The sequence below is a fragment of the Malus domestica genome, chromosome 09, assembly GCF_042453785.1.
Source record: "Malus domestica chromosome 09, GDT2T_hap1".
In the NCBI taxonomy this organism is placed as follows: domain Eukaryota; kingdom Viridiplantae; phylum Streptophyta; class Magnoliopsida; order Rosales; family Rosaceae; genus Malus; species Malus domestica.
The window spans coordinates 32,943,164-32,958,221 of NC_091669.1; the positions used below are offsets into that span (position 1 = coordinate 32,943,164).

Below are 15,058 nucleotides of genomic sequence, written 5' to 3' on the forward strand. Positions count from 1 at the left end.
TATCACGTCATGTAGCTTGTCAATACCTCGGCTAAACGTCTGCTCAACTGACCGAGACTGCTCGTCGAGTCGCTTTCGAAGAAACGACCTTGTTGGTGGGTCAGATCCTTCACCGCCATCCTCGTCGCAATCCTCCACTATCCCTTCATTGAGAACACAAGTGTTCCTGTTAGGGATTTCTAGACTGCGGTGTTGACCGCCGAGATTAACTTCCCTTTCTCGGCGAGTCGCACTTGTGGACTCAGGTGTCCCGGCGCTAAGGGGATTCTGCGCCTGTGGCACACTTTGTCCTACGTTCTGAATCGGTAAATCGGCTGTTGATTTTCCCATAGCTGTTTTCTTTTTTACCGATCGCGTTTCAATTGGCATGAACTTCGTAGTTTTAGCACTGGGTCCCACTGGGCGTGCCAAAATGTTGACCCTAGAAATTACAAAGCCTACGTGGCGCGCAGGCCAAGTATATTCTAAGCTAACTACGTCCTTCGGTGATTGCGGGCGTGCCAACTCGTCGGCCGGGGCTCGGCCGAGGAGTAAATTTGATGATGCTGCGTTGGGTCGCGCTACTGACTTCTGCGTCTTGCGATTGCGGCCGAGAAAGGAACACGTCTCGGCCTCTTGGGTTCTCGAGCCTGAAGACAAGGCTGCTATTTCTTACAAAGTTCACGAACCGAATTCGGCTTGCAATGTGCCGAATGTAATAACTGTGACACCTCACCTTGCCGAGAAGGCTAATGAGATGACCTCGACCAACAAGGATTCGAAAACCCTTCTCGACCGAGACTTGGATAGGTAATCGACCGTTCTCGCCGCAGTGCTGTTGATGCCAACGGAAGATACTGCGAGACCGACCGACTCTACGGTGACAGAGCTATCTATGCCGACTTAAGATATCACCGGTTGCTTCCACAGTGCTGTTGATGCCAACGGAAGATGTGTCAGCGAAAAAGGAAAAGAAAAAGATCTCAAGTTGTGAGAGTTTGCGCAGGGCAATTTTGTATTGATTTTTTGGGGGCTTTTCCTGATGCACAGCTTCCGCTATTTATAGCACTGGACCCCGAATCTGAGATAGAATCCTATTCGGACTAGGTTTTCCCTCTCCGGATCAATATCACCTCGACCAGTCCTGTTTTTATTAGGATTGTGAACCTAGTCCTTATTCGAGCCCTATCCGCTTCTAGGTTGTTAATCCTGCCGAGAATCCCTATTGTATCAGGACTCGGCTTGTCATTGCATTTTGACCTAACCGGCCTAGGTTTGGAAGCCCATAAGCTGAACGATCCATGGTCTTCTTGTCGCAAGGCCTTCCGGGCCGAGAATGGTTCTACACTCGGCCCAAACTATTATTTTGGGCCCAAACAGGTTGTTAAAGCAAGAAGAAAAGTAACTATTTATAAAAACAGTCGTGAAAGAGAGAAGCACAGGTGAAAGAGGCTGGATTAGTAAATTAGGTTAAGTTTCTAAACTTCCTGTCAAACAATACTAAGGAACCAGCATAGAAAAGTAACATTTTAGAACAGTCCCGGTGAGCTTTTCTCAAAGATAATGAATATTCCAACTGTACCTGTCCTTCGAGAAAACGCTAGCCCCAGCTTCTAACAGCAACTTTGCCATTATAAATAGTCCTTCTGATGCAGCTACATGAAGTGGAGTCCGGTGATCATAATCTTTTGAATTTGGGTCAATGCCATATGCCAATAACCTTTTAAGGAGATCTGCGTCCCCCCTTGCAATGGATGTACATATAAAACTACCAGCATTGTCGATGTTCAAGGAGGCCCCTTGTTGGATAAGTAAAGAAGAAACTCGATCATTCCTGTTCTTGATGGCTTCAAGTAAGGGTGTGTTCCCAAAATTGTCTAGAAAAGTTAAACGAATTATTATATTGTGGTACCATGATTGGAAAACAGTTCAAGCCACATAAAGATTGGTATACTGTAAACATACCCTTGATGTTGATGTCTACTCCTTCCTGAATAAGGAAAAGTGTAATATCTTCATGTCCTTTTAATGCAGCGAGATGCTGTGGAGAAGAAATACACCTTTCAGGAAAAATATATCATCATGTCCCCCATAGAAATACACCTTTCAGGCAAAATACAACTTTCCTGGTTCCATGATCACTTCTCCAGGGAGAAAAAAATTCTTCATGCAGTTTAATAACCTACAAGATGAAGAAAATAAGAATAGCTCATTTCACTAATTCACATTCAAGCAGATATATCCATGACCATGGAAGGTTCTACTTCACATTATACGTGGTACTGCACATGAAACTTCTGACTTTTAGACACAATTACACCACCTACATAAAAGTGATGCCACACTGGTTTTGGGTGGCCTATTTGGCATGCAGGCACAAATATTCACAAGATGGTATACGCTTATATCACATGTATTGTTTTCCAAATGAGGTGCCAAATCAAAATCATGCCCATGCAACAGAGGAAGAAGCACCAATTTTGCAGGATTTTTATTGTCTATGACATTAGTACCCTATTACACATACGAACAAACTGGCATTGCACACCAGATCAGAAGGATCCAACTATCAGTGTTCCAAGTGAACATACTTTGTCCATCTATTATGTACATAGAAAATTAATGACTTACAATCCGATTGATGAATTCTGTCAAGCATCCCTTGAACAGAGGAACACTTTCAATGTATGGGAAATATAAAGTTTGCGAAATCTGCAATGAAGAAACAACTAATTTTACTGATAAAGAAGTCTTTCAAAACTTACTCTCTCAACCAGAAACCCATGATGTACAAACAGCCGGAATAACGCATATATATTGGAATACATGAGGTATCTTCTTTTTATTCAAAATCCATAGGAATAAAACCAACGAATTTCTACCAAGGTCTTCAATGCAAAAAAGCAACCCAAGTTTTCTATAAAAAGAACTAAACAAAAAACACACATGTACCCCAATAGGAAATCATATAATGTCAAAAGCTTTGGAATATGCATAACAATTAAAATCAAATAATTCTTATGGAATTTATTGTAACCAATTCGTCAATACACAAGGTACACAGAGATCCCATTTGTATCTTACCTTAGAGCGAATTGAAGCAGGAATTTCCTGGAGAACAGCAGCCTCCGTGCAGGTACTCTCATATTTTAAACGCAAGTGACCCTTGATTTGATTATGGATATCCTTCCCAAGTCTATTTCTGTTCATATATTTGATGAGATCTGTCATTTTGTCCCTGAACTTTTCTGTCTTTGATCCTTTTACAATTAACGCCGTCATGTTACCAATCAAATACGCTCTGAGAATCATGTTAAAAGATACATAACCCATTATGAATATCATTTCCCTCAGATTGACTGCATGAATATCTCCATAACCTGTAAAAGAAAGAGTGCTGGTCAGGCATTAAACATTCCAACTGATTACATAAACGAATTAAAAGGTAACTTACCAGTGGCAAAATACAAAGAAGCGTAGCGCTTCCATAAGTCAATGTCCCTGAAGCTTGAATAACTGTAGTCACCTAACTTCAAACTTCCAATCCATGTGTACCCCTCTTGTGAAGCAGGTAGGGTGGTGGCCAAATAGTAGAATATGCAGGCCGCTGTATGCGTGCAGTAGAGTTCAACGACAATAAGCTTTATAATCCTCGTAAACAGATAATTGATACAAATACCCTTTTCTAGGTCATGAAAGAACCTTGTGACTTTGCGCACCCGACATAACCTTATCCATAGGAGATACCTCACTTCCTCTCTTCTTCCACAAGCCTATTCCAAAACAGATTTCACAAAGTGAATACGGAAGCAGGACATATTGAAAGCATTATAATAGATAAACTTTATTACTTCAAGAATAAAGATATATGCTTGCAATTTTATATTGATCTTATACATTCTGTACACCTGCCCGCCAATCTCATGAATCGGCAAAACATGAGCATTAATAAATTAACATTTTATGGGAGAAAGAGTCGATGGCCAAGTCACACAAATTGAAAATGGAAGTACCTTGTAGATGTGATCCCAAGGCATACAGCCAAGCAAGTCAATGATAAAACTCGATTTCAAGTACCTGCAAAGGAACATATGGCTTGTAAAATCACCATGGGCATTTGTTTGCTTTTTAAGTTTTAACTAAATTCAACAAATTCCAGTAAGTACTGAGAACTGCTACATAGTTTGTACGGAATAATCACAACGATCCTTTTTTCTATAAACAGCTATATGGAAACGAAAACTAACCGTAGAGCAATCCAGTTGCGCTTATAGACCATTCGATAGGTGTGACTGTCTCGGTAGGCGATGAAGAACTGCAAAACAATGTCTACAAGGAATGTTACCTGTCCTACTACATCCAGTATAAAGAGTCTCTCCCCCAAACCCCTGAAAAACCCGAACTCAAAAGGTGTGAAGAAGGACGAGTACACTGCCCATAAAAGTATGAATTTCATCCATACCCGATACCACCTGCATTTGGTCTTCACATTTCAGTACCGAGAGAGACGAAAAATAAAACACGAAAATACAAGTATATATATAAATATGTATTACTGCACATATACATAGGAGGAGGGAGAGTGCAATGCCTGTCAGTATGTAATGTAGAAGTAGTTCATTAGAATGGCTGAGGTTTTTACTTGTTAGCTAATCTAGAGATCGGGCCGTTGTCAACCACAGGTATCATTTTGGCCTGCCGGAACACATAGGAGGAATGCTCATCATTTTGGCCACCGGATGCATTATATATAGGATGTACTGGCAACTTATTGGCTAAACATACAACTGAACACTAAACGTTTCAACTAGTAAACTGGCAAATATCTACGTGTTCGATGCTGCTGTGCTGAATATAATGCCTGTGTACGATACTTATGTGCTGTTTTTGAAGTTCTTTGATTCTGATTTGCCGACAAATTTTGAAATTTGCTTGCTAAACTAGAAAGAACAAAACTGACAAGATTGGTTGAAAGTCTGATCGAAATCTTAGCTAAATTATTGTAAATAGATATTGACATGTGGTGTGTTGGGATTAGTTAAAAATCTTAACGAAAATCTATTCACAAAATAGTACTTTCAGATAATGACACGTGGCGTGACAAGATTAGTTAAAAATCCTATCCGAAACTAGAACTAATTTTTTTAAGGGGTATTTTGATATGGATCCAAAGTTACTAAAAATTAAACCTATTTCAAAAGTCAAAAGTCACTAAAAATTGAACCTATTTCAAAAGATGGGCTAGAAAATTGGACCTATTTCAAATTTTCCTTTTTTTTATTATTCTATAAAAAAATTAATAATATTTTAAATGGGATGGGTGCCAGCACATTTTGTAGAGTGAAGATGCATTTGGTCAATTACTGTTCATTGAGGTCTATCACTGTTTACTGGGTGGTTTAAATGGGCTGGATGCCAACGCATTTTTTTAAGGATAGAGTTGCTCTTACCATGTGTTATTTAATCAATTTCTCATGTGGGACCCAAAATAAAAATTTACAATTAAATATGAAACGAGTGAAATCACAACTTTTGCCCTTATTTTAGAAAATTACTTTTTAGAAATTGTCTAAAATAATTAAAAATCAAATTTCACTTGCTAATTTGGATAATATGGTAAGTCAAACTTGAACTCACTAATCATTCTAATTTTAACTTGTTATTCCATCGTTTCTCAACACTTACAAATCTTAAAGATACACTCTCTTAATTTTTAACTTTTACAACAACGACTAATAACATTCTAGTAAAATGATCATACTTAATATGATGACTAAATTTTTCAATTAGTAACGTTTAATGATATTTTTCTTCACTTAGATGGTAGGTATCAGATTCGATCGTGTGTATGACGAGTTCAACTAATTTATTCATATTCCCCTTAGTGTTAGTATAGGGTTTAGTATATCATAAAATAAATATAAAAATAAATTTGGATTAAAAAAATCCAGCCATCCACGTTTGAAAATCATAGTCAAAACGAAATGAATGGCTAGGATACGTGCGAAATTAGACTCGTAATTAAATGTAGATAGACAGATAATACCGATTTTAATTCGTTACTTGACCGATAAAATAATTATGGAGACACAATATTTAAAAGGAAAAATAAAACGAAAAAGAAACTGAAAGAGGAAGCGTCGTACCAGTTAGCAGGATCCGATGACTGAACCGCCGCCGCCAAGTCGAAGACCCGTCGCCGAGTCCTAATTCGTTCTTTATTAGATTGAACTGGCTCCCGCGCGACGATTTGATTCGGTCCCTCAGATCCTGCACCTCATACTCTTCCTCCTCCTCGCCGCCGTCTTTCGACGACTCATCCTCCGTCTCACGGTGGTCCACCACCACCATTCTCCTCGACATTTTCCCCAAATCGATCAACAAACGAAACGCTGAACAGAAGGAAAGCGCGCGCAGATTCAAAATCACGAGCTAAGAAAACAAATGTAAAAATGAATATCCAAGTACCTTTTTTTCTCCGGAAACTTTGGGATTCGCTGTGAAAAGATATAGCAGGAGACGGCGAGAAACAAGTTGGAAGCTGAAAGCTCTGCAGAGCTCTCAAATCCACGCGTTATAAGCAAGAACAAGTAAAACACAAAAAGAAGAGTTCTCCCTTGATTAATATGGGCACCCAACAACATTATGATCAAGTTGTTCTTAAGTGCTGAAGTTGCCGGAAATGCGTCTGGGCTGTTGCGTTACTAGGATCAGAAGCATCATCGACATTTTGATCCTCGGCTTCTTTCTTCGCCTTGTCTCCAGAAATCGAAAGCGCCTCTTGCAGAGACGAGAAGAAGAGGCGAAAAAGGGGAAGAGAGGAGCATACAATTGCAGCTTGTCTGATATTCATACCATAGTGGATACTTGATAAATAGTTGCTCGATCTTGTTTAATTTGTAGAATAATTGGACTAAACAACAGCTTAAATCTTTAGTGGAGAGTGCACTCAAGAGTTGCGTTATTTTTAATTCAATTTTTCGACGAGTTAGGAAAATTCCATGTAACTTGAAATTTCAAGCCACCAAACGGACCCTTGGTAGAGTTTTTTTTTCTTCTTAGTGACACTCCAAGCTGTCGAGCAATACTAGCAAGTTTCAATTGATAAATTTTTCTTTAACTTTATTTGTATGTCGTGTGTTGTTTATGAGAAATTTCAAGTCTACAACACTCATGATTGTCACGTGATAGGTGTCGTAGATTTCAGCGAAATATTTCTAATGACATATGAGAATCTCTCGATTGATGTGGTTGGGTTCGTTTGTAGGAGGACAACCAACCATACCACTACATTTTCGTCCCAAACCAACCAGATTACTGATCCAACAGTCACTTGGATTCTTAAAATTCAGAATTCACCAACGAAGGAATCAAATGCTGTCTTTGCACTTCCACTCTTTCGTTCTCGGTTGGAAATTAACACAAAAACAATGCATTTTAGTCGGTATGCTTACACCTAATGCAGATGTTTTACAAAATGATACAAGGACTATATACAAATTAAAACTATCGAATGACCACAATGTTTATGTAAAATGTGTCTCACTGACCAAATACAGTTTCTGACCATCATTTATCAAGTCCACATCAAGAATTTTACCTGCATCTTCTGTTAATATTATACCGGAACCACTCGATGAAAACTCCAGTTGCTCTCCTGCTGTTCTGATGAGCTCTCCAATGGTACTTGGGACCCATAACACGATTCCAGGTCTTCTTCCTTCTTTGTTTTCCCATGGGTGGAAAGGGTATACCGTGCACTTCTTCGGGTGCATTTTATCTGCACGTTACAACAGAAATTTCTTATCAACTTATCATGATAACTGTAAGTACAAGGTGTCATGTATAGGAATGTTCATTAGGCCCTTCGCAAGCGATGCTAACCTAGTTTCTTTTCCTTCTTTTTCATCAAGAGGTAAAACATGATGAAATCCCTTACTAGAAAAATCGATTTATCTGTTTTCCTCATTTGGCTACAATGGAGACTTTGTTGGAAAATTCCTATCCTTGCACCCCAAACTTGTTATTAAGTTCCAAGTCCATGATCTATATCGGTGCAGACATAACTAATTCGTTAAATCTTAGCATTCATCATCCTATAACGTCATCTCCTTGGTGTTTGTTTACTAAACGGTATTAACATCTTACTTAAGTGTAAAACCTTCCTATTGTTAGAATTTTCTTTCTAGATCTTCTCTCTAATTTCGAAGGAGAAAACAAACTAAAAGGTCATAATGAAAATATAAGAGTTTGTCCATACCTGTGATTTCTTGAGCACAGTAAGGTAATTCTGTCAACTGAGCTGCCTTTGCTTCTTCCAGCAGTTTGATTAAATTCTTGTTCCCACACATCCGACCTTCATCTAGTGGGGTATTTCCCCATCTGCAGGACGGAAAACGATTATATGGTTGTTAAAGCAAGAAGAAAAGTAACTATTTATAAAAACTGTCGTGAAAGAGAGAAGCACAGGTGAATGAGGTTGGAGTGGTAAATAAGGTTAAGTTTCTAAACTTCATGTCAAACAATACTAGGGAACCAGCATAGAAAAGCAACATTTTGGAAGAGTCCCAGTGAGCTTTTCTCAAAGATAATGACATTTTTTCTTCAAAAAAAAGATAATGACATTTCAACTGTACCTGTCCTTCGAGAAAACGCTAGCCCCAGCTTCTAACAGCAGCTTTGACATTATATATAGTCCTTCTGATGCAGCTACATGAAGTGGAGTCCGGTGATCATAATCTTTTGAATTCGGGTCAATGCCATTTGCCAATAACCTTTTAAGGAGATCTGCGTCCCCCCTTGCAATGGATGTACATATAAAACTACCAGCATTGTCTATGTTCAAGGAGGCCCCTTGTTGGATAAGTAAAGAAGAAACTCGATCATTCCCGTTCTTGATGGCTTCAAGTAAGGGTGTGTTCCCAAAATTGTCTAGAAAAGTTAAACGAATTATTATACTATGGTGCTATGATTGGAAAGTAGTTCAAGCCACATAAGGATTGGTATGCTGTAAACATACCTTTGATATTGATGTCTACTCCTTCCTGAATAAGGAAAAGTGTAATATCTTCATGTCCCTTTAATGCAGCGAGATGCTGTGGAGAAGAAATACACCCTTCAGACAAAATATATCATCATGTCCCACATATACGGACGCACACACGATGCTAAGTCACAGATATATTCACAATGATTAATATAAGAGTTTCATGGTATTTCATACCAAGGGTGACCTTCCATCATAATCTGTCTTGTTGGGATCAGCTCCAGTTCGGATCAAACCTTTTAGCTGAAATAGATCTCCGTGGTAAGCCGCACTATTTACCTTCAAAGCAAACTCAGCTTCTTGCTTTCCAATATGAAATGTAATGTCTGACTCTAGTTGTTTCATGCGAGGTGCTTTACCCTGTACCATTTTCAGCCATACGATGGGCACATAAGTAAATCTAATCAAAATATTTCCAGACAGTTGTAGGCACATAGAAAAAGGAACATAAATAACCACAAAAAACTTACCTCTAAAAGGTTGTTCAAGATTTTCCGCCCGTCATAAAAGTATATGTCAAGGATGCTTGTAAAAGATTGTTTATCAAGTCGCAGAAGTCTACATAATTCACACACCCTAACTGTATGAAGTTGAGGAATGTTGCAAAGAATGGAGATTTCTCCAAATGAGCTGTTAGGTTCCAAAAGCTCAAGAGTTTCTTCTGTTCCATCTTCCCCTATGCCCACCTCCTCCTGTGCAGATCCAATTTCCAAATTTTCAGTAGAAAAGCTAAGACGACAAGAAATGAAATGAGAAACATGGCATTACCAACTAAATAAGACACACCACTGACTCTAGAGTATGAAATCATACCAGCACACCATGACAGACGAAATAAAGTTGATCCACGACGTTTCCTGGTTCCATGATCACCTCTCCAGGGAGAAAAAATTCTTCATGCAGTTTAATAACCTACAAGATGAAAAAAATTAAGAGTAACCCATTTTACTAATTCTCATTCAAGCAGATATATCCATGACCATGGAAGGTTCTACTTGACATTATACGTGGTGCTGCACATGAAACTTCTGACTTTTAGATACAATTACACCACCTACATAAAAGTGATGCCACGCTGGTTTTCGGTGTCCTATTTGGCATGCAGGCAAAAATATTCACAAGATGGTATACACATCACATTTATTGTTTACCGAATGAGGTGCCAAATCAAAACCATGCCCATGCAACAGAGGAAGAAGCACAAATTTGTAGGATTTTTATAGTCTATGACAATGCTTGTTAACATTAGCACCCAATGACACCTACGAACAAACTGGCATTGCACACCAGATCAGAAAGATCCAACTATCAGTGTTTCAAGTGAACCTACTTTGTCCATCTATTATGTACATAGAAAATTAATAACTTACAATCTGATTGATGAATTCTGTCGAGCATCCCTTGAAGAGAGGAACACTTTCAATGTATGGAAAATATAAAGTTTGTGAAATCTGCAATGAAGAAACAACTAATTTTAAAGATAAAGAAGTCTTTCAAAACTTACTCTCTCAACCAGAAACCCATGATGTACAAACAGTCGGAATAACGCATATATATTGGAATACATGAGTTATCTTCTTTCATTCAAAATGCATAGGAATAAAACCAACGAATTTCTACCAAGGTCTTCAATGCAAAAAAACAACCCAAGTTTTCTATAAAAAGAACTAAACAAAAAACACACATGTACTCCAAAAGGAAAGCATATAATGTCAATAGCTTTGGAATATGCATAACAATTAAAATCAAATAATTCTTATGGAAAATATTGTAACTCATTCATCAATACACAGTACACAGAGATCCTATCTGTATCTTACCTTAGAGCGAATTGAAGCAGGAATTTCCTGGAGAACAGCAGCCTCCGTGTAGGTACTCTCATATTGTAAACGCAAGTGACCTTTGATTTGATTACGGAGATCCTTCCCAAGTCTATTTCTGTTCATATATTTGATGAGATCTGTCATTTTGTCCCTGAACTTTTCTGTCTTTGATCCTTTTACAATTAACGCTGTCATGTTACCAATCAAATACGCTCCAAGAATCATGTCAAAAGATACATAAACCATTATGAATATCATTTCCCTCAGATTGACTGCATGAATATCTCCATAACCTGTAAAAGAAAGAGTGCTGGTCAGGCATTAAACATTCCAACTGATTACATAAACGAATTAAAAGGTAACTTACCAACAGTGGCCATGGTTACAATGGCAAAATACAAAGAAGTTGTGTAGCGCTTCCATAAGTCAATGTCCCTGAAGCTTGAATAACTATAGTCACCTAACTTCAAACTTCCAATCCATGTGTACCCTTCTTGTGAAGCAGGCAGGGTGGTGGCCAAATAGTAGAATATGCAGGCCGCTGTATGTGTGCAGTAGAGTTCAACGACAATAAGCTTTATAATCCTGGTAAACAGATAATTGATACGAATATCCTTTTCTAGGTCATGAAAGAACCTAGTGACTTTGCGCACCCGACATAACCTTATCAATAGGAGATACCTCACTTCCTCTCTCCTCCCACAAGCCTATTCCAAAACAGATTTCACAAAGTGAATATGTAAGCAGAACATATTAAAAGCATTATAGTAGATAAACTTTACTAATTCAAAAATCAAGATATATGCTTGCAATTTTATATTGATCTTATACATTCTGTACAACTGCCCGCCAATCTCATGAATCGGCAAAACACGAGCACTAACAAATTAACATTTTATAGGAGAAAGTGTCGATGGCCTAGTCACACAAATTGAAAATGGAAGTACCTTGTAGATGTTATCCCAAGGCATACAGCCAAGCAAGTCAACGATAAAACTCGATTTCAAGTACCTGCAAAGGAAAAGTTAAATCAGCAACGAAATTAAAGTACAATGCCGGATTATATGGCTTGTAAAATCACTATGGACATTTGTTTGCTTTTTAAGTTTTAACTAAATTCAACAAATTCCAGTAAGTACTGAGAACTGCCACATAGTTTGTACAGTTAGAACCCATCACAACGATCCTTTTTTCTATAAACAGCTAGATGGAAACAAAAACTAACCGTAGAGCAATCCGGTTGCGCTTATAGACCATTCGATAGGTGTGACTGTCTCGGTAGGCGATGAAGAACTGCGAAACAATGTCTACAAGGAATGCTACCTGTCCTACTACATCCAGTATAAAGAGTCTCTCCCCCAAACCCCTGAAAAACCCGAACTCGAAAGGTGTGAAGAAGGACGAGTACACTGCCCATAAAAGTATGAATTTCATCCATGCCCGATACCACCTGCATTTTGTCTTCACATTTCAGTGCACAGAGAGAAGAAAAACAAAACACCAAAAATACAAGTATGTATGTATATATATATATATATTGGTGCATATATACACAGGAGGAGGGCGAGTGCAATGCATGACAGTATGTGATGTAGAAGTAGTTCATTAGAATGACTAAGGTTTTACTTGTTAGCTAATCTAGGGATCGGGCCGTTGTCAACCACAGGTATCATTTTGGCCTGCCGGAACACATGGAGGAATGTTCATCATTTTGGCCACCGGATGCATTATATATAGGATTTATATTTTCACACCGGTTGGCCACTTATTGGCTAAACATAACAACTGAACACTATACGTTTCAACTAGTAAACCGGCAAATATCTACGTGTTCGATGGCTGTGCTGAATATAATGCCACGTGTAAGATACTTATGTGCCATTTTTGAAGTTCTTTGATTCTGATTTGCCGACAAATTTTGAAATTTGCTTGTTAAACTAGAAAGAACAAAAAACTGATGACTGGTCATTGCAAGATCTTCAAAAAACAACACATTAAACATTCAATTGTCACACGTCCAAAGAAAACACAGTAATTTGTAAGTATTCACATATCTTCGATGGAGCTCATGATAATATTGTTATATGGGGATGTGTGTAGCTTGTGATTTGTGAAGGTTTAGGAATGAAATATTGGTAGAGAGACTACTTTTCTTAGTGTATTTCTTTTTCTTTCCTTTTTTTTCTCGAGTGGTATGTGTTTTTAAAGTTTTCATTTTCATCATTCACGTTCAAACTCCATTAATGTTATCTACTAATCCTCCACAATTTCATCCATACATCAATATACGTAATTCTTATTGTCCAATTATATTGAAACTTCTATTGACAACACTCGCACGCAAGCACGTTTGTTAAATTAACATACGTTATCGCACGTAAGCATTTTTAACAAATGTTTTCGACGCAATTGAAAATATAAGGATGACATTGATATGAATTATGAAAGATGACATTGATTAATTTTGAGCATGAAAAACAGTTATTAATTAATACAATACTAAATTATAAACCTCACTGAGTTATACTAAATTCGGGATTAAGTGGCTAAGTGCTACCTTTAGCTAAGATACAACTTTTAGTTTTGGCCAATTGTATCTAAAACATCTTTAGTTGCCTTAAAGTTGGGCTGACAAATTCATGATAGATATAGATAAAGGAAAACTAATGAAAAAGACTTCAAATCTTTACATTTTAATCAAAAACCACCCACAAAGTTTATTTTTCGATTCCATTGTAAGAGCATTCCTATTTTAAAATATATTGGTATCATACTTTTTTTTTCCGCTTACTGTGGAAGGCCTTAATTACTTAATAATGTTGAGAGCCATCCGAAAATTTTGACAACAGAAAAACAAATAGAAAAGAATAATAAGCATGAGTTGCACATGCAAGGCAAAAAGCATAGCTGCTCTAGTAAAACGCTGTGCTTGCTTGCCCAGTCACAACAACCCTTTTCTAGAGAAAGAAACAAAGGAAGATACCATTGGTACCATCAAACAAGGTTCAAAAATTTTTACCCTCGCCATAAAAACTAGTGCACTCAAACACTTTTCTAGAGAAAGAAACAAAGTAGGATAATATCGGAAGAGGATTTTATTGTTCGGAGTCCAATGACTAGCAAATTCGAACCACTCAAATTAAATCTGATAGTCCCCATCTCACACAAATCAAAGGTCTAAATCTATCTCTCTCATGAATGATCCAGATTTGCTGCCTTGAGCTAGTTGGTTATATAGTCTTTTATTTTTTTATTTTTTATGCATAGTTTGTTATATAGTCATACCTGTAAACTCACCAATGTTTAAATCATAATTAAAAAAATATAGACAAGTACCAATTTTAATAACCATTTTTCCTTTTCTCTGTTTTTTTCTTTTGATCAAACTCTCAACTCTCTTATTAGGCAACAAGGCGAAAAAGAACAATACAGTGCAGAGCTCGGCAAAAGAAAAGACAAACTCAAAAAGTACTCCCCCATTTTTATAATCATGCTGTTTTTTGTTTTTAATTTTCTGTTTTTGAGTTCGAAATAGAGGGAGAGTGCCTAATAAAATGAAAACAATCAAGACAATTGAAAAATGTGAAAAGAAAGACACAAATGAAAAATGACAATCTTCAAGATTTTGTTTTCATATAATCTTCGTTTATCACTTCATCCCTTCCAATCATCCTTTTTTCAATATATTTTCCTTCTATCTCTAGTACCCAAAAATTAAAACAAAAAATTATTTTATCAAAGATGTCCTTACTTTTAAGCAATCACGCACTTTCTAAACTTTAAATCTGAGTAACGTCATTAGAGATTGACAAAAACAAAAAAGTAAGCAATTTAGGTTTGACTTAATTGTAATGTCCATCTACATCCTAATATTTTAATTGTTTCATGGGATATCGATCACTAAACATTAATTTATGGTTTTGATGTTTATGACTTGTGAGAATGAAGTTATATGTCCTATTCCATCCTGCTATATACGCAGCTTCAACGACATCCTCATATCCACGTATCAATTTCCTAAACCGTCAATTACCTTACCATGTTATTTAATCGATTTCTCATTTGGGACCCAAAATAAAAATCTATAATTTTTTTTTTTTGAGAAAACAATTAAATATTAAACGAGTGAAATCACAACTTTTGTCCTTGTTTTAGGAATTGTCTAAAGTAATTAAAAATCAAGTTTCACTTGCTAAATTGATTAAAATTT

The 15,058-nt window shown here is 37.1% G+C and overlaps 1 protein-coding gene and 1 pseudogene across 3 annotated transcripts in view; both read right to left on the reverse strand.

Annotated features, from left to right (window-relative positions):
* Positions 1 to 15,058, reverse strand: part of LOC103444358 (potassium channel SKOR) — a 43,023-nt gene that overhangs the window by 26,703 nt on the left and 1,262 nt on the right. Inside the window, exons 3-14 of one of the 3 annotated variants that reach the window (XM_029108603.2) lie at positions 12,074 to 12,298; positions 11,796 to 11,859; positions 11,216 to 11,555; positions 10,846 to 11,141; positions 10,396 to 10,476; positions 9,839 to 9,937; positions 9,496 to 9,717; positions 9,203 to 9,385; positions 8,999 to 9,074; positions 8,616 to 8,910; positions 8,240 to 8,361; positions 7,396 to 7,759 (exon numbers count right to left, since the gene is read on the reverse strand). In XM_029108603.2, coding sequence (XP_028964436.2) covers positions 7,506 to 7,759; positions 8,240 to 8,361; positions 8,616 to 8,910; positions 8,999 to 9,074; positions 9,203 to 9,385; positions 9,496 to 9,717; positions 9,839 to 9,937; positions 10,396 to 10,476; positions 10,846 to 11,141; positions 11,216 to 11,555; positions 11,796 to 11,859; positions 12,074 to 12,298 — 2,257 coding nt within the window. In that variant the 3' untranslated portion in view covers positions 7,396 to 7,505. Of the gene's footprint in view, positions 1 to 1,561; positions 1,857 to 1,944; positions 2,021 to 7,395; positions 7,760 to 8,239; positions 8,362 to 8,615; positions 8,911 to 8,998; positions 9,075 to 9,202; positions 9,386 to 9,495; positions 9,718 to 9,838; positions 9,938 to 10,395; positions 10,477 to 10,845; positions 11,142 to 11,215; positions 11,556 to 11,795; positions 11,860 to 12,073; positions 12,299 to 15,058 lie in introns of those variants that run through there. The other 2 variants (XM_070804709.1, XM_070804708.1) reach the window with 2 other exon arrangements.
* Positions 2,043 to 6,880, reverse strand: LOC103444359 (potassium channel SKOR-like; annotated as a pseudogene).